At 41.0% G+C, this 19,582-nt stretch overlaps 1 protein-coding gene across 1 annotated transcript in view; it reads right to left on the bottom strand.

The window, feature by feature from the left end:
• LOC122564614 (hemicentin-1-like) overlaps positions 1-19,582 on the bottom strand; it is a 429,834-nt gene that overhangs the window by 270,522 nt on the left and 139,730 nt on the right. Inside the window, exons 17-22 of the mRNA XM_043719704.1 lie at positions 17,253-17,348; positions 15,841-15,968; positions 14,692-14,836; positions 13,241-13,353; positions 7,202-7,361; positions 5,228-5,393 (exon numbers count right to left, since the gene is read on the bottom strand). Of these exons, the coding sequence (XP_043575639.1) occupies positions 5,228-5,393; positions 7,202-7,361; positions 13,241-13,353; positions 14,692-14,836; positions 15,841-15,968; positions 17,253-17,348 (808 nt within the window). The remainder of the gene's footprint in view (positions 1-5,227; positions 5,394-7,201; positions 7,362-13,240; positions 13,354-14,691; positions 14,837-15,840; positions 15,969-17,252; positions 17,349-19,582) is intronic.

Raw genomic sequence — 19,582 nt, 5'->3', positions numbered from 1 at the left:
TATAGTAAACACCCAACAAGGTGACTGCTCCTTTCCTATTTCTGACTTCAGCCCATACTATCTCCAAAGGCAGATCCCCCTCAAACTGCCTTTCTGCTGCCATTATACCATTTCTAATTAGCAACGCCACCCCCCCTCCTTTTTTAACCACCTCCCCTAATCTTACTGAAACATCTGTAACCAGGAACCTCCAACAACCATTCCTGTCCCTCTTTCCGTGATGGCCACAATATCGTAGTCCCAAGTACCGATCCACGCCTTAAGTTCACCCACCTTATTTCTGATACTCCTTGCATTGAAGTATACACACTTGAGCCCATCTCTGTGTCCGCAAATATTCCCTGTCAATGCTTCTCCACAGCCTCCCTACATTCTTGGACATCCTGAAAAACAGCTAGCCTACTTGCTGGACTACAAGTCCGGATCCTATCCCCCTGCCAAATTAGTTTAAACCCCCCGAAGAGTGCTAGCAAACCTACCTCCCAGGATATTGGTGCCCTTCTGGTTCAGGTGCAACCCGTCCTGCTTGTACAGGTCCCACCTTCCCCAGAATGCAGTCCAAATACCTGAAGCCCTCTCTCCTACACCATCCTTGCAGCCACGTGTTCAACTGCAACTCTCTCCCTATTCCTTGCCTCACTGTCACATGGCACCGGTAACAACCCAGAGATGACGACTCTGTCCGTCCTAGCTTTTAGCTTCCAGCCTAACTCCCTGAGCTCCTGAATGACCTCCCCACCCCTCTTCCTACCTATGTCGTTGGTGCCATAGCTACAGCGGGCGCACAGAGAGGGGAGCCGAAAGGTAAGCAGAGACCAGTTTAAATTAATGTTTTTCTTTTTGCAGTCTGTGTTTTTTTTTCAACTAGGAGCGGGAACTTGGAAGTCATCAACAGAGGCTTCTGGGAAGGTAAGAAGTTTGATTTAAAAGCACGTACTTCCGGGGTTTCGACCTCAGTGCTACAGCGGACGCACAGAGAGGGGAGCCGGAAGGTAAGCAGAGACCAGTTTAAATTAACGTTTTTCTTTTCGCAGTCTGCTTTTTTTTTCCAACTAGGAGTGGGAACCCGGAAGTATCTTTTTTCTCTTAATCAGTGAATGACTTCCCTTAACATTCCAGGTGCACCACTTTAACAAGCGGTTAGCCATAGACATCCAAAGCAGACCGTGATCCCCGGGAGGAAGAACCCCATTTATAGCGCGCCAAGTGAAAACAGTAAACAGTTCATATAAACTTAAAATACAACTACAAAAACTACCAAATCAAAACTTCTAACAACTACTTCTACAATGAACCAACATATAACACAAATAAAAGGAGACTTTCCCCCTTACCCACTGGGGGCGCTCATACTAACCACTAACACCTCCATGGCTCCTTTTAGCTGAAGCCACGCCCCAAACCTAGACAAAACCAGATTTTAAAAGTTACACGTGTCTTACAACAAGAAAATTCAAAGTGTGAACTCTGCCCATCTCATCCATACTTTGACCCTCGGCAGTCCTGGTTAAAAAAAGGAACTCCCCTCACAACCCACCACCCCCAATCCCATACTGAGAGAGAAAAACAAAAAAGGGAATGGTAGAAAAAAAAGGATAATGGGAGGGGAGAAGGAAGGGAGAGGACAGAGAAAGAGAGAGAGAGAGACAGAGAACATAAAAAGGGAGACCCCCCACATATTAAAAAGACAAAACCAGGTAAGCCAGGCAAACTACAGAAAAAAAAAATGGAACACGATTGTCCACATTATTTCAGCCAGCTAGTCTATTTTAAGGTGTCCAGGAAGTCCTTTGCCTTTTCCACTGAGTCATTCAGACCCTCCATGGCTGAAACGCAATATTGTCGGTGTCTTCCAGAGTACTGAATACTCAAGTCTCTCAGCCTCCTTTTTACCTCAAAGGCCTTCCTGTTATGGATCATGGCCGTAGAAAAGTCTTGGAAAAAAATAATTTGTATATCAGAGCCTGTGGATTCTTCCCCAGTGCTCTGGAAGCTTCTAGCACCATTTGCTTGTCTCTATAGTGCTGGAGTCGCAGTAGAACCAGGCCAAGGAGCTTGTCTGATCCGGGCCTGCGCACTGCGACCCAGTGGGCCCCGCTCGACCCACACCCAGTTCGCCCCAACTTCCAGCTTTAAAAACTCCAGCTGGCCTCCTTCTTCCCGCTACGGCAGCCCACCCAGGCGGATGTTCTTCCAACGGCCTCGATTTGAGGTCGTAAACCCACTCAACTAAGACTCATATCTGCCATGCCAGGGCTTGGACCCGGCCCTCCGAGGATTCCACCACGGTTTCGGAAGCTGAGATCCATTGCTCCACCTCCACCATGCACTGCCCAAGATGCTGGATCCCCTGGTCATGCTTCTGCAGCATGGCCAAGATCGGTTCCAGCCTGGTCCGGGACTCCTCCATCCCTGAATCAATCTTCTCTCAGAGTTTCACGACCTCCGAGACAAGGCTTTGCTCCACAGGTAAGTCACCTGGGGAGCTTGCGGAGGCCGATGCAGCAACCGTGGATGTGTCTGTTGCTGCAGGAGAGTGCCCTGCTTGTTGCGATGCTCATGGTCCTTTTCCCTTTGTCATTTTTTTGTTTCTTCTTTAAAAAATACTCAAACTAAAATATATATCTGGGGATCTAAAACCAGCGACATGTACCACAAAGGGCAGGAAAGGGTGGATGAATGCACCACTTTGTCTAGGTTTTGGTGCAGAGCTCAGCAGGGCAGACCTACCGGATCGCTGCCATCTTGGATTTCCAAACGCATCATGTTAATGTCCCATAAAGTCACATAAACTAACACAGGAGACTAAACAAGTTGTTTAGCCGCTTGAAACTGTATATTCCCTGCCCGAACATCTGTTCCTCTTTAGCCAGGCCAAAGTATTTTTCCATTATTATACATCAGACAGCATTTTTCAGCATCAATGAAAGCTTGACAACCTACTATACACAATATAGATCATAATCACATCAACTCTGCCAACACAGGAAACTTCTCCCCACTTTTAACAAAACCACAAATCATGTTTTATAATTACAGTAAAACACAACTTTGTGCTAGTCATTTTGCTGAACAACAACGTGAACTATAACAAGCCATTTTAAAATCAACAGATGTTATTTTGTCTTCATTATTTTCCCTCCCTTCTGAATTTAGTCCCGTTTCATTCCTCCCTTTAGAAACCTCAAAAACAACTTGCTCAAGTCACCCTAGACAACGCATGTCATGAAGTGGTACCTAAGAATGGACTCAGCTGCAATCCTTTCCTGATTGTATCTTATATCGCCTTATTGTTTTAAGTCAATATGCACCAGGAAAATAAAGCGATATGTCATAACAAAATCAACCTTCCTTTATATAATGCCTTTGATCTAGTAAAACACTCTCCAAGAACATGATCGAGCAAACTTCTACAACAAGCCATACAAGGAGATATTAAGATAGGTGATCAAAAACTTTGTCAAGAACTTGGTTTCAAGGAAAGTCTTAAAGGAGGAGAAAAGTAGAAAAGCAGGTTTAGGAAATGTACTTCACAAATGACAGCCTTAGCATTTGAACGTCGAGTGAGTACTTGAAGAGTAGATGAAATACCAAAAATATAGTCCTCCTGCAGTTTCTGTTAATCATTGCAGAACCTCTGCATGTAACTCCCATTGTATGATAGCAATTGGAAATGTTTCTGTTACATATATTACTAATTTACAAGAGACTACATGAGATCTATGTCTTCCATTTGACCGAAAATCTAATAATGTAGTTACTGTGTACTTTTGTCTAAGTTAGTATATCATATTCACATAACCTGCAAGCTCATTTCAGACTAGGGTACAATACTATTCAGAAATCCTCTTACTTTGTGAATTTTGAGCTCATGTTAAGAAATTAAGCAGAGAAATTATACACATTTTCATTTCAGCCATCAGTGTATTTCAGTTTCACTTATTCCCAGACTGCCTGTTTACCAATTGTTCAACAGTTGATATTCTTGATCTCGGAATCACCCCTGCCTCAAACTCAGAATACACCTGGAATTATTATCAGATATCTTCCTGACCTTCAACCATCCCACATAGTGAAATTCATCCCTCTACTTCCAATATTTTATAGCAATTATAGAAAAAAATTCCAAGTTTTTTTAGCCGTGTTTTTGATGAATACTAAATAGCTGCAGCAGTGTCCAGGTGATTAATCATGGCTTTATATAAAGTCCAGTATTATTCTGGATATTGGTCATCCTTCCCTGACTTCAGCTGAACATTACTGTGAATCGGTCACTGAGAAACTCAAATCTCCTTTTTGTGCTGCAAATCTTAATTTTCCTGCAGCAACCCTTGACTCCTTCTATAGGTACACAAGAATCATAAAAGGAGGATCAAGGCTAGTTAAGGATCAATAAAAAGATTTACACATTGAGGCAGAGCACATAGGTGAGATATTAAATTAATACTTTGCATCAATCTTCACCAAGGAAGATCATGCAACCAAGGCAATGGTGAAAGAGGAGGCAGTACAGACATTAGATAGGTTTACAGTTGATAAGGAGGTGGTATTGGATAGGCTACCTATACTTCAATTTAATAAGGCACCAGTACAGATTAAGAGGCATCCAATGATATGGAAGGAAATAGGAGTGGAAATTCTAGAGGCACTGGCCATCATAACTTAGGACAGTGCCTAAGGACTGTATAAGTAGACCCTTGTTCAAAAGACGATAACAATAAGCCCAGCAACTACAGGCCTATCAGATTATCCTCAGTGGTGGGAAAACTTCAAGAAAAATATCTCATAGGACTAAATTAAATAGCCACATGTACAAACACAGGTAAACTGAGAAAAGTTAGCATGGATTTCATAAGGACAAATTGTTTTAAACAGACTTCCTGTACTTTTTGAAGAATTAAGAGATGAGGGCAAATCTATTGATTGCTGTATATGGAAATCCAAAAGGCATTTAATAGAGTGTTACACAATAAACTGATGAGCAAAATTATAGCCTAAGGAATAAAACGAACAACACCAACACAGAGATACTAATTGGTTGGATTATAGGAAATAGATAATAATGCTTAGTGAATTGTTTATGAGATGGAGGAAGGTTTTACTGGAGCTCCCAGGGTCAGTGTTGTGACCCTTGCTTTTAGTGACATATATTAATAACCTCATTTTGATTGAAGACATTGTTGCCAAGTGAGCTGGAACTGTTCAGAAATTGTGGAGATACGTTTACCTGGCTGACACGAGTGGTACCAGACGCGAGTCTTTCTTCCACCTGATAATTGGAGGAGGGGAGCCCTGAACTTCACAGGGTAGTGTCACCTCTGTCCCAGCTGTGGCTGTGATTTTAATTGGTTTGTCCAAATTATCTGGGTTCACTCCATCAATCTGAGGTTTTGCTGCAGACATAAAGAAAAAATCAAAGCACAGGATATATATTTAATAACAGCATTATATTAATATTAAATCCTTCTGATGCTTTCAGTCTCTTTCATCCTATTTGTTTTGATCTGTGAATTTGCTTGAAGGGGTAAATCTAGAGGGAAGTATTCCTGTTTCCCTTGGCCCTGAAATGGTGCTGGAAAAGCAATTAATCTTTGGATTAATGCTCAGTCACTGCCTTCAGCTACTAGGTTTTCCAAATCCTGGAAAAAACATTCCATAACCATTAGATATTAAATCCACATTATAAAATGTGAAGCATTCAGACAGATTAGTATTAAGTAACTAAGCCACTTCTTGAGGACAGGTTTGTCGCCCATTGCCCAAACAATTTCTGGCTTAAGCAGATCTATTGAAGGTGGATTGGCATTAGGGTATTTTTTAATTCTTTTGGTATTTTTAATTGTGGACTGAAATGAGAAAATAATCACATTAGAAACCAAGAATGGCTGGAGGAATGCTGAATGTTTCAAAAGCAAGTAACTTGACACTCAGGAGCATCATTTACACAGCTGGTTGTTTAAGTATTTTTGTAAGTTTAGTTTGTAGATGACTGGATCCATAGATTTTGTTCAAATAAAACTTTTGTTGGCAACAAATAATGAATTGGTTGTGTCTTAGTGATCAGTTATCAATGACAAAGATATTCTGCCTGTCAACAATTATCCTTCAGCAGTTACTCTAAGTTGTAACTTTTTAATTAATAAATCACAAACCTTTTAGAAGTAACCTAGCATCCTTCTTTTGAACCAATGGAAACATCTGGAGAATGACTATTGAGAAGTAGCACTCTGACCAACTTTGGAATCTTCAGAGTCGTTTCAACAGATCCTGTGACAAGCAACCACTGAACTGCCTTTCCGGTGTTCTCTTCTATGTATGTGTATTGGGGAATTTATAAGGGGATTACATTTTTAATTAGTAGAGTTATATGTTTATACTTCATAACTCGACTGACTCCCGCCTCAGGCGACTGACTGTGTGGAGTTTGCACGTTCTCCCCGTGTCTGCGTGGGTTTCCTCCGGGTGCTCCGGTTTCCTCCCACCATCCAAAAAGATGTGCAGGGTCAGGTGAATTGGCCATACTAAATTGCCTGTAGTGTTAGGTAAGGAGTAAATGTAGGGGTATGGGTGGGTTTCGCTTCGGCGGGTCGGTGTGGACTTGTTGGGCCAAAGGGCCTGTTTCCACACTGTAATCTAATCTAATCTAATCTAATCTAACTGTTTACCTGCAGCTCGAGTCAAATTTCTTGTAATAAGTAGTAATTTTTGTTAAGTACATTAAGTACCTAGTCAGCGGTTCTTGTCAATCTCGGTTTAGAAGCCAGGTAAATCAGAGAATTTGGTGCATTTTTAAAACATTTTAACCTTTTGCAATGATTCTGGGAATAGCAAGGCTTAATTTCCAGCAGGCTATACTAGTGAGATGCATTTACTACTCATCACTTACCACCTCCCACTCGACAAGTCTCCTGTAGAGATTAATATTCCTTTAAATATATTTAAAGCTGAGATAGAAAGATTGTTGGTCCCTCAGGAAATCAAGGGCTATATGCAGCAGGTGGGGAGGTGGAGTTGAAGCCCATGATCATGTTAAATAGGAAAGCTGGCTCAAAGGGCTAGATGGTCCACTCCTACTCCAATTTCTTGTGTTGGCTAATGTACATTTTAACATCTTGCATGCTAAGTGTAACATGAGACTTTTTATGTGGAGCAACAGACTGGGTGTATTTGAATCTAACTGTAATATCACTAATATCCTTACTGTGGACAAACAGCTGCATTTCTCTGCTGGAAACCCCTGCTACATTTGTTGCAGTGCAGATGTAGATTCCAGAATCTTCTGCTGATGGGTATGGGATCAGGAGCTTTCCACTTGCATCGATTGAATATTGTGGTTCATGTCGAGATATGAGCTCCCTACCCTGCAGATGACATAGAAAACAAGGAAGGCATAATAGTTTCAGATGAAAAATGTTTTGAATAGTAACCCTAGAGGCAGCCCTGCCCCACCTCTTAATCGCCTTACCATGTGCATCACCTTTTGGTAAAAGAGCCAGAAGGTGACTTGTTCTAAAAGCCTGTGTCAATGTGTGAGTACATTTATGTCACTCACTTTCTCATTCTGAATGCTGGATGCTACCCATTATGCTCTACTCTCCTGTTTTTCATTTGTTATTGGACAGTGTCTTGTGTGGGGAAGGCAACAGATTATAACATCTGATCATCAAATCTTAGACAATTTCTGTAGATCCAGTCACGTTATAGGAAGGAGATGAATGCACTGATGTGAGTGCAGAAGCAGTTTACAAGAATAGTTCCAGAGATGAGGAGCTTTAGTTATGAGGTCAGATCGAAGAAGTTGGGACAGTTTCCCTGCGGGAGAAGAAGGCTAAGAGGAGATTTGACAGAGGTTTTCAGAAACATGAGCGGGCCAGATAGAATAGTTAGGGAGAAATTGTTTCCAATCATAAAAGGTACTGGAACAAGAGAGCATTGATTAAAAATGATCTGCAAAGGAAGTAAGGGTGAAGTGAGGAAAATCTTTTTTAATGTGATTCAATTGAGGCATTCAAGAGGACATTAGATGATTATTTGGTTAAAGATAATGTGCAAGAATGTGGGGATATACAGCTAATTCTCCTATAAGTTGAGGGATGAGGACCTATAAAGTGATTTCAGGGAGTTATGTTGGAAGCTAAAACGCAGGATGAGCAGAGTAGTAATCTCAGCATTACTACCGGTGCCATGTGTTAGGTGAGGCGAGGAACAGGGAACAAGTGCAGCTAAACACATGGCTAAGGGCTGGTGCAGGAGGGAGGGCTTCAGATACATAGATCATTGGGGCACCTTGTAGATGAGGGACGGGTTGCATTTAAACTGGAGGGACACCAATGTCCTGGGTGGGAGATTTGCGAGATCACTTCGGGAGGGTTTAACTAGTTTGGCAGGGGGATGTGAACCAGAGCTGTAGCTTAGTGGAGAGGGTAGTTAATGAACAGGTAGAAATAGAATGCAGAGAGTCTGTCAGGAAGGATAGGGCAAAGGGATTTGTTGAAGTGTGCCTGTTTCAATGCAATGAGTGTCAGGATAAGAGTGATGAACTTAGAGCATGGATCAGTACTTGGAACTATGACGTTGTGGCCATAAAGGAGACATGGATTTCACAGGGCAGGAATGGTTGCTGGATGTTCCAGGGTTTAGATCTTGTAAAAAACGGGGTGGTAAAAGAGGAGGGGGAGTAGCATTGTTAACTAGGCAGTGCATCACAGCTGCAGAAGAGGAAGTTGTTACGGTGGGTTTGTCTCCTGAGTCAGTTTGGGTGGACGTCAGTAACAGGAAAATAGCAATCACTTTATTGGGAGTTTCCTGTAAACCCCCAACAGTGGCAGAGAGATGGAAGAACAGATTGGTAGCAGATTTTTAAAAGGTGCAGATGTAACAGAGTTGTTGTTTTGTGTGACTTCAACTTCCCCAATATTGATTGGAACCTTCTTAGTGCAATGGTCTGGATGGAACCGATTTTGTCAGGTGTCCAGGAGGGATTCCTGACTCTATATGTAGATTGGCTGACTGGGGAGGGAGAGCCTTACTGGATTCAGTGCTAGGCAATGAGCCAGGCCAGGTGTCAGATCTCTTGGTGGGAGAGCATTTCGTTAACAGTTACCACAACTGCCTCACCTTTACCATAGCCATGGAGAGGGATAGGAGCAGACAGTATGGAAAGATATGTAATTGGGGGAGGAGAAATTATACTGCTAGGAGCTCTGGAGTATAAATTGGAACAATTATTCTATGAGAAATGCAAAACAGAAATGTGGAGGCTGTTTAAGGAGCACTTGTTGCGAATGTTGGATAACTTTTTCCCACTGAGACAAGCAAGAAGTGGTAAGGTGAAGGAGCCTTGGATGACAAGAGCAGAGGAGCTTAACATCAAAAGGAAGAAGGAAGCTTATTTAAGGTTGAGGAAGCAAGGATCTAGCACAGCTTTAGAGGATTATAGGGTAGCTAGGAAAGAACTCAAAAATGGACTGAGGAGAGCTAGGAGGGAGCACAAAAAAGCCTTGGCATGTACAATTAGAGAAAACCCAAAGATGTTCTACATGCAAGTGAGGAATAGAGAAAGATCAGAGTGAGGGTAGGGCTGATCGGGGATAGTGGAGGGAACTTGTGTCTGGAGTCTGAAGAGGTAGCTGAGGCCCTAAATGAGTTTTTGCTTCAGTATTCATGAGAAAGGAGGACATTGTTGACTGTGAGAACACCAGGGACCAGGTCAATAGGCTTGAAAAAATTGATATTAAGGAAGTGAATGTGCTGGAAATTCTGGGAAACATCAAGACAGATATGTCCCCAGGGCCAGACCAAATGAATGAGATTGCTGTGCCACTGGCAATGATCTTTGCATCTTCACTCTCCATGGGAGAAGTACCGGCTGATTGGAGGGAGGCAAATGTTGTTCCTCTGTTCAAGAAATGGAATAGGGAAATCCCTGGGAACTACAGATCAGTCAATCTTATGTCTGTAATAAGCAAGGTACTGGAAAGGATTCTGTGATGCAGGATTTATGATGATTTGGAAAAATATAATTTGATTAAAGATAGTCAGCATGGCTTTGTGAGGGGCAGGTCAAGTCTCACAAGCCTTATTGACTTCTTTGAGGATGTGAGGAGACAAGTTGATGAAAGTCGAGCAGTGGATGTGGTGTATATGGAATTCATTAAGGCATTTGATAAGTTCCCCATGGTAGGTTCATTCCGAAAGTTAGGATGTATGGGATACAGGGAAATTTGGCTGTTTGGATACAGAATTGCTGGCCAAAAGAAGACAGCGAGTGGTAGTGGAAGGAAAGTATTCCACCTGGAGGTGGGTGACCAGCAGTGTCCCATAGAGATCTGTTCTTGGGCCTCTGCTCTTTGTAGTTTTTATAAATGACTTAGATGAAGAAGTGGAAGGGTGGGTTAGTGAGTTCGTCGATGACACAAAGGTCGATGGTGTCGTAGATAGTGTCGAGGGCTGTTGCAGGCTACAACAAGACATTGACAAGATGCAGAGCTGGTCTGAGAAGTGGCTGATGGAGTTCAACCTGGATAAATGCAAAGTGATTCATTTTGGAAGGTTGAATTTGAATGCTGAATACAGGGTTAAAGACAAGGTTCTTGGCAGTGTGGAGGAACAGAGATCTTGGGGTCCATGTACATAGATCCCTCAAGTTGCCACCCAAGTTGATAGAGTTTAAGAAGGCATATGGTGTTTTGACTTTCATTAACAGGGGGATTAAGTTTAAGAGCTGTGAGGTTTTGCTGCAGCTCTATAAAACCCTGGTTAGACCACCTTTGGAATATTGTGTCCAGTTCTGGTCGCCTCATTATAGGAAGGTTGTAGATGCTTTAGAGAGGCTGCAGACGAGATTTACCAGGATGCTGCCTGGATTGGAGGGCATGTCTTATGAAGAGAGGTTGAGTGAGCCAGGGCTTTTCACACTGGAGAGAAGAACAAAGAGACGTGACTTGATAGAGCCGTACAAGGTATTGAGAGGCATAGATAGAATACACAGCCAGAGACTTTTCCCCAGGGCAGAAATGGCTGTCTTGAGGGGTCATAATTTTAAGGTAACTGGAGGAAGGTGTAGGGGAGATGTCAGAGGTGGTTCTTTGCGCAAAGAGTTATGGGTGCATGGAATGCACTGCAGCAGTGGTAGTAGAGTCAGAGACATTAGGGACATTTAAGTGACTGCTGGACAAGCACATGGATGGGAGTAAATTGAGGGGGGTGTGGTTATGTTGATCGTAGATTAAGATAAATGCTTGGCACAACATCATAGGCCAAAGGGTCTGTACTGTTCTATGTTCTATAAAGCGTGTTTCATAAACGTGACTTGGCTATAACGCGATTTGTGATTGTGGACCGGACCTTTATTTTAAATAAAGCAAGCTATTATTGGTTATTGCACTATTTCAACCCTGCACTAGGTGCCGTGGTGTGCTGAGGACTGGATCCTTTGTTGACATCATGTGGTCAGTCAACCCGCGAGCTTTCTGGTGAAGAGATTTCTGAAAGGCGCAGTGCTGTACTCAGTGATTTTAGGTCCTTTTTTTGAAAGTAATGATGAGGTGATGACGACCCTCAACCCCTGTCTTAATACAGTTCTGCACTGTAACTCAGCAGACTCAGAAACCATGTAAGCTGTTAAATTTACTGTTTTATTTCATTGAAATATATGATTTTAAAATTGAATTAGACTGTGCTATCATTTGTGTTAGGCTAACTACTATTTTTGTTTCGATTTTTACTCATTTTTGGTGGTTCGCCTCTAACCCTGTATTTCCCATAGACCCCATTATTCCTACTGCGTGATTTCCTATAACACAACATCACACAGGAATGTTGCTTTAGGAGAACTACCTAGCGTGAGATTAGTATTAGGTATTGATGCTCATTTATTATGCTGATGCAAGCATCATGAACTGAATGGCCTCCTTCTGTAACAATTCAGTGATTTGTAACAGGCGTTTTTAACACAATACTGTAATTGATATGTAAGATCCACAAGACCATCAGCTTGTCAATGGTTAGATCATTAACAGTCACCAGGAGACTGCACTTCGCTTGAATAAGATCATATAAAACTGGCTCTTTCTAGAAAGACTATTGAATAACCCTACAGGATGAATTAAAGAGGGAGTAGAGAAGGGACTCTCCCTTAATCTGCCCTCCAGACACTAGAAGAAAGTGGCTGCCAATTATAATGCCTCTTGTAAGATTGCTTTAAATTTTTAGAATTTAAGGGTGTCAGATTTATGAATTCTACTAGCTTTCCCATCAAGTTTCAATATTCTCAAATCCGGAAAACCACATTAAGTATTAACATTTTCAACTGCTGGGAATGAATTCTTAAACCTCTCTTAAAAAATGGAAAATTCCCTAACATGTACCATCGTTGTTAAGCCAAAGTGCAAATTTTCCATTGCAGCTATTGAGAAGGCAAATGGAATGTTGACCTTTGGAGGTTAAAAATAGGGAAGTCTTGTTACAGTTACACAGGATGTTTTGAGGCAGTACCTGGAAGTATAGTTCAGTCCCTGTATTTAAGAAAGGATATTCTGGCACTGGAGGCATTTCAAAAGAGATTCACTAATTCCTGGGATGAAGGGTTAATCTATGAAGAACGGCCAAACAGGTTAGGCTTTTATTCCTTAGTGCTTCAATAGGATCACTTCACATTCTTCTAAACACTAAAGAATAAAAGTCTAACTTGTTTAACCACTCTTGATAAATTAACCCTTCATCCCAGGAATTAGAGAATCTTTTTGAATTGCTCCAGTGCCAGTATATCCTTCCTTAAATTCTCAGTCAGCTTGACAGGATAGATGTTGAGAAGACGTTCCCATAAGTGAGGGAATCTCAAAACAGGGTACATAGTTACAGAATAAGAACAGCTCCATTTAAAATAGAGTTGCAAAAGAATTTCCTCTCTCAGAAAGTAGTAAATGTCTGGAATTCACTACTTGAGAGAGTTGGGGAGGCTAGATTACTGAAAATATTTAAAGAGGAGGAGGATATCAAGCAGTTGAGGGTTATGAAGAGCTGGCATGAAAGAGGAGTTTGAGCCTGGGGAAAATCAACCATGATCTTAAAGAATGGCAGGGCAGGCTTAAGAAGCTGAATGGCCTACTCCTGCTCCTATTCTTATGTTCTATATATCCTTCTTTTAAGAGAATAGCAACACCTACAACATAACTTGGATGTTCAGGCTCTTTCTTATTTCTGGAGTAACCTGTATTAGGACCCTGTGATTATGTCATACCTTGGACCAAACGACTGTTGGTTTTGGAGTTCCACTCGATTCACAAAGCAGAGTGACAGCCACCCCCTCATCAGTGATGTAAACAGTTTGCCCATGTTTAATTGAAGGTAGAACTATAGAAAAAGAAAATCTTTTTAAAAATGTCAACTTATACAGATGCAAATTGATTTCATTAATAATTTGTAATCAGAAGAAATATTCCATATTTTGTTTGGTGCGGGAGGATAATCAGACATGTCCTCTTTTGTTAACTATCTCCAAAGATATGTCTTGTGCTGGCAACAGCAACAACCTGGATCAACCATAATCTGAATTTATTTCTTTTCTTTGTGGGTGAGGTGATTCCAAAATTCAAGGTTGTCTTGATGAGGTTGGTCATTTAGGATACAGAGGAAGCTGAATAGTATCAACACAACATTTTGTCACTTCTCTTTATTAATTCTTTGCAGGCCACAACCTTTGTTCCTGCTTCAGTGTTATCCCCAGTTACAATAGCAATAGTTGCAGAAACTACCAGAGCATATCCATAGTATTACTCTGAAAAAGCAACATGACTCCCGAGAAAGGAGGAACACTGATCCTGCAAGTTATCATCCCTCCAATTTCATCAAGAAATTGGATATTACACTCTACAGGAAGCCATCAAATGAGAAAACCTATTTATTCCTCCAGGGAGTTGTTCCCTATGGTCTTCTCCTTAATAAATACGAGAGTGGACTGTGGATGATCAGTCTTTGAGTATGTTTAAGGTAGAAATTGATTACCATTCGAGTACAGGGTTTGAGATGGGGTGAGTAAAAGGAATTGAAGTGTTCGATCAGCTATGATCGTACTGAATGACAGGACTCCTTTTTCTGTATTCCTAAACAGAGAACTTCATGATCATGATCTGACAGTATAATCAATTCTGATTACAATTAACCTCTTTATGTTTAAGATCAGTTCACTTCCACCAACTCAAGAAACACTCAGTTTCCAAAGAATACACCAAACTTGTGTTCATTACACGATCTCCTGACGCTTCACCTTGACTGGGAAGAAAAAAAGAGGGACGATTGCTTCCTTATGTGGAGAGAATTTGAAAGGGAAAGGTCATCTCAAAGTACCTGTTACTAGCCAGGAAAACCATTATGAATATATTCCTGTTTGCACGCAGCAAGTGAAATGTAAGTGAGGTGACAACTTATCAGTCATCCTAAAGGACCTCAAACTTCTGCAATACTGACAACAGGTATGCACAAATATCACAAGGAAACTGGAAACATTTGTTTCTGCTTCCATCCTAACAGCATTGTGGGTGTGTCTAACACTACAAGTACGGCAGCATCTCAAGAAGACAGCTCAACACCAACTTCCCAACAACAATTCAGGATGGGCAATTATTGTTGGTCTTGCCAGTGACCCTTGTATCCATGAGTGAATAAAAACAAGTCCCTCTTCAAACTACTCACCATGAACATACACTGTGACGGTCTTATTAACAGATCCCACTACATTTCTGATGGTGCAGATATACTTTCCAGCATCTCCTTGCTCTGTTCTCTCAATAAAGAAACTGCCATCACTTCGGATTGACAGACGACTGTCCAAACTTAACTTCAGGGAGGCAAGAAGGGAATAATGCTTAAAATCTCAAAATAACAATTTTCTAAGTGATGAAGAATCATTTTAAACAGTGGTGCAGGATATGTTTCTGCTGTTTTTTTTTGTTTTCCAGTATTACCGTCTCCCATTTTTATGTCCTCTTGTAAAATGCTGACTCTTGTCAGTCAGCCTTGTACCTCATTCAATGTGGAATCCTCATCCTAATATTGTTGGCCAACCATTTGACTACAGAGGTCTCAGATCCAAATTTCAGTACTTGATCTCCATAATGTAATGTTGCAATGAGACTCACAACACATTAATCAGAAAAGAGAATGTTAGCTCACTTTCCTTCTCCTGACTACACAATTAATGATAATTGTCGGTCAATTGTGCCAGCTGATATAATAATAGTGTAAGCACAAAAGCTCTCATCAATATTAGGTATTTACTTTCATTCATTGAGGTAGCTCCAAAACTAAAATTTCCTTAATCTGTTGAGGTTCTTGAATATAAGAAAATATTTGAAAACAAGCAAGTCTATATGGTAACTGCAGCTCTCAACAGGCAATGCCTTCACCTCTGTAACCTGCATCTGAACCAAGCAACAATAGATGTAATGGATCTTTCCTTTGTATCCTTGGAGAAGGTAAGTGAACTAGAACAGTTTCAGTCTCTGGAGGGTGGAAATACAAATAGCTCATCATAGTTAATTTTAGTTAGTATTCACATTTAAATATTAAACACCCGTACCCACGTGAATATAGACATCTTTCAATTTCACATTAAGTCATTCAAACCAGAAGGTATAGGTTAGATTTCTGATCTGAGTAAGATGACTGATATCATGACAAACCAACAACTAACATTATATGATGAGCATAAATACCTCAGGCCAGCCTGGTAAATGTTCTTACTATGATTGCCATCAGGTAAGCATGTATTGCATTATGAAACAACTGAATGCACAGAGAGAAATGTCTCAGGAGAGAACAGTTCTCCAAGAATGTACTCACCAGCTGATTGTCCTTTAACCAGTAATGCTCAGGGAATGGATTTCCAGCCAGTACCACACATGGTAATGTTAGAGACCGACCCTCCAGTACATTGATGACTGGGGCACTTTCAACTACCTCAGGGGCGACTTTAGATGAAAACAGAAGGATCAAGTCAACATGAACAATTCAGCATGCACTACTGATTAAACAGTGTGTTTTGACCAATAAATACCAGCATTAGAACCAGAGTGTTTCCTCTGGTTTCCCCTCTGTACGACCTCACATTAAACCAGTCTAATCGCAAAACAGCTCTGGAGAGATTGTTTCATAATAAGAAAGTGGCTTACTGACACAACCTGAACAAAAAGGAAATGAATGCTTGATAAAACAAACAGCAATTAATCTATTCTGATAAATACCTAGCTATTTTCCAAAGAACAAAATTGGATACGACGGAGCCTGGGAGCTGAGGAATACATTTGGAATACCAAATGTGTCATGCAAGTCAACCTAAATGTTTGATTTGAGATGAATGTATAAAATGGAATAAAAACTATAGGGGATTCTGTTAAAATGGTATTATTTCCATTAAAATTCGTTGTTGTCCCAAAACAATTCTGGTGGCATTCAAATAATCATACTTTTTATTTACCATAACGAAAGACAGAATGAGTTGGAATAGACATACAATGATAAGAAATGTTTTCCTTCTATCCAGTACAAAATTTGGTCCCTTTTCCCTGAGCGTGTGGAATAAATGTACCAAGGAAGATGAAGAATATGTAATACCATTCTCTGTGCAAAAATATTTTCACGCTGGACATGGCATAGCTCAGTGAAGTGTACAGCTCCACTAAGATTGCTCTTACTGCATCTCTCAAGACTCTAAACACCACCACTTAGCTTGGCTGTAGTCAGAACATTATGTAGCGCTTTGGGTCACATTGTCAATAGAAGATTTAGCAACTATGAAAAAAGTCCAGCGCAGAATCACTGGGACATTACCAGTTATGAAACCTTACAATCAGAAAAAGATTCAAAGTATTAAGGATTTTATCACGGACTTCAATAGGTTCAAGAGCGCCCATGGTGGAGGTCTTTAAAAGATCATTAGGACAAATAACGGTTGTTTATTTCTACTGGACAATGAGGGAGGAATACAAGGGTATAACGTGGAGCAGCCATTAAAGAAATGAAAGGGAATGTCGAAGAAAAACTCTTCACACAAAAGTTGGTTAAAAAATTGAAAATTTTCAGTCACAAATATTGAAATGCCAAAATCTCTCTCAATGGAAAAAGATACTTGCTTGAAAAAGATGAATGCTTAAAAAATGTCAGGGAGGAAACAACAGTGTCAGATTAGATAATTTTGTGTAGACGGGTGAAGACACAATGGTGCTGATTTAATGGTATAACATTCTGTGACTCACCAAGACCACTGATGGTCAATGCTACCTCAGAACGGATCACTCCAAACAGATTCTGCGCCTCACAAACATACATACCTTCATCGTCCAACCACACACCTGTAACAAGGTAAAGAGGTATAAGTCCAGTTTTAGTTGGAGGAGGAGGAGGCAGGGAGAGCTAGACAGTTCTGATTCATGCCAAGTGAGTACTTTAATCTATGGCCATTAATAAGTGGGCTCAAACAGAAATGGGTTTCTTGGCACCATCACAATTAACTGTCTGGCTTTATTTTATGGGATTAATGATACTTAGTTTTTGTGTATTTAGTCAACATTCCATATTATATGGCTTTCTGTTTTGCTTTCTTTTTGTTCAAAGTTGTTTTCTGGGCAATCAGACTGGTTAAGGTCAAACATTGTATATGAATTTATACAGGCTAGGCTTGATCGCAGACTGCAGTATAAAAATAAATGTTTCTCTGTTGAATGTAATATAAAGATAAATGCTTCTCTGTTGAATGTAACTTTTCAAATGAAATAAGGCTAGACAGTTACAGTTCACTTCTGTTTCACATCCCCTTTTACGGTTGTCATGGGAATATTCAAAAGATCCCAACAGCTTGTATCTACTCAAAAGATCAATATGTCTTGTGTGGGAGCTGAAGAGATTTAGCATGCTTTCCATTTCTGTGATCTGGTCGGCCTCTCATTTTCAGAACACACTGCTGGTTAGCAGCAATAAGAAAAAGAAAGCCAAATGTGTAGCCTTCTCCTTGTCAGTACTAAGCTGTCCTTTGTTAATCCTCGTTGTGCCTCCTCATGATGACATATGAAACTGGGTCTCTCATGGCCCCAGGCTAAAGCTTCAGAGGAACACTGAGTTTTGGTCCTCAGACTTACAACTTATGGAGACCTCAAGTGAGTTGAAAGTGAAGGAAAATGGGCAAAAGGCATTAGGAAACATAGTTACAGAATAAGGGAACATTTATTTCTAACTGAGATGCAAAGGAAATTAATCTCCCAGAGGGTTATAAATACCTGGAATTCTCTACTCTAGAGAATTGTGGAGATTAGATCACTGAAACCATTTAAAGACAAGGCAAATAGATTTTTGAAATATCTAGAAGTTGAATGCCATGAGGAGCTGGTGTGAAAGAGGAGTTGAGGCCTGGGGCAGATCAGCCAAGATCTTAAACAATTACAGAGCAAGCTTGAGGGGACAAATGGCCTACTCCTGCTCCTATTTCTTATGCTGTTATGAGTAAACCCTTGTTTTCTAAATATCACACCTTCCCTGCAACTCCTGCTACCAAGCTGTTGCCAAAATGTAGTGATTTGCATTCCTTTGGACTCAACTGGGGAGGTTGAGATGGAGACCCTAAAAGTTGGGCCGGATCTCCCAAACCTTTAACTCAGGCTAGCACCTGGAGAGAAGTCTCCAGTTTCACAGCAGTGTTAACATAACATAGAAGATAGAACTTGATCAGCATTGAAAATGGATGCTACAGGCTATCTCAGACGTGAAAGGGACAATTGTGTGTTACTGGTCAGCCACCACCCACCTTAAGTTAGGCAGTCCCCAACTAGTAAGATGGTTTTTCTGCTGCAATGGGTCCTTGGAGATCAGAGATTCTGTTCAATAAGTGAATAGAATCCATTGCATTGGGCAAACAAACTAAACAAAAACAAAACAGAAAGAAGCTGCCAATTGGCCTTTTCAACTGTTGAGCTCAGCCACTAGGTCCATGTGCAAGGAACTGACAGATGGCTCACAGCTAGCTGATAACACACACAAGGCAGTTATAGAGTCATAGAGATGTACAGCATGGAAACAGACCTTTCAGTCCAACCTGCCCATGCCGACCAGATATCCCAACCCAATCTAGTCCCATCTGCCAGCACCCGGCCCATACCCCTACAAACCCTTCCTATTCATATACCCATCCAAATGCCTCTTAAATATTGCAATTGTTCCAGCCTCCATCACATCCTCTGGCAGCTCATTCTATACCTGTACCACCCTCTGCATGAAAAAGTTGCCCCTTAGGTCTCTTTTATATCGTTCCGCCTCACCCTAAACCTATGCCCTCTCGTTCTGGACTCCCCGATCCCAGGGAATAGACTTTGTCTATTTATCCTATCCATGCCCCTCATAATTTTGTAAACCTCAGCCTCCAACGCTCCAGGGAAAACAGCCCCAGCCTGTTCAGCCTCTCCCTATAGCTCAAATCCTCCAATCCTGGCAACATCCTTGTAAATTTTTTCTAAACCCTTTCAAGTTTCACAACATCTTTCCGATAGGAAGGAGACCAGAATTGCACACAATATTCCAACAGTGGCCTAACCAATGT

Source organism: Chiloscyllium plagiosum, chromosome 30, assembly GCF_004010195.1.
Source record: "Chiloscyllium plagiosum isolate BGI_BamShark_2017 chromosome 30, ASM401019v2, whole genome shotgun sequence".
In the NCBI taxonomy this organism is placed as follows: Eukaryota; Metazoa; Chordata; class Chondrichthyes; order Orectolobiformes; family Hemiscylliidae; genus Chiloscyllium; species Chiloscyllium plagiosum.
Note: the sequence above shows the minus strand (reverse complement) of the source record. Positions and strands in the feature narration are given on the sequence as shown.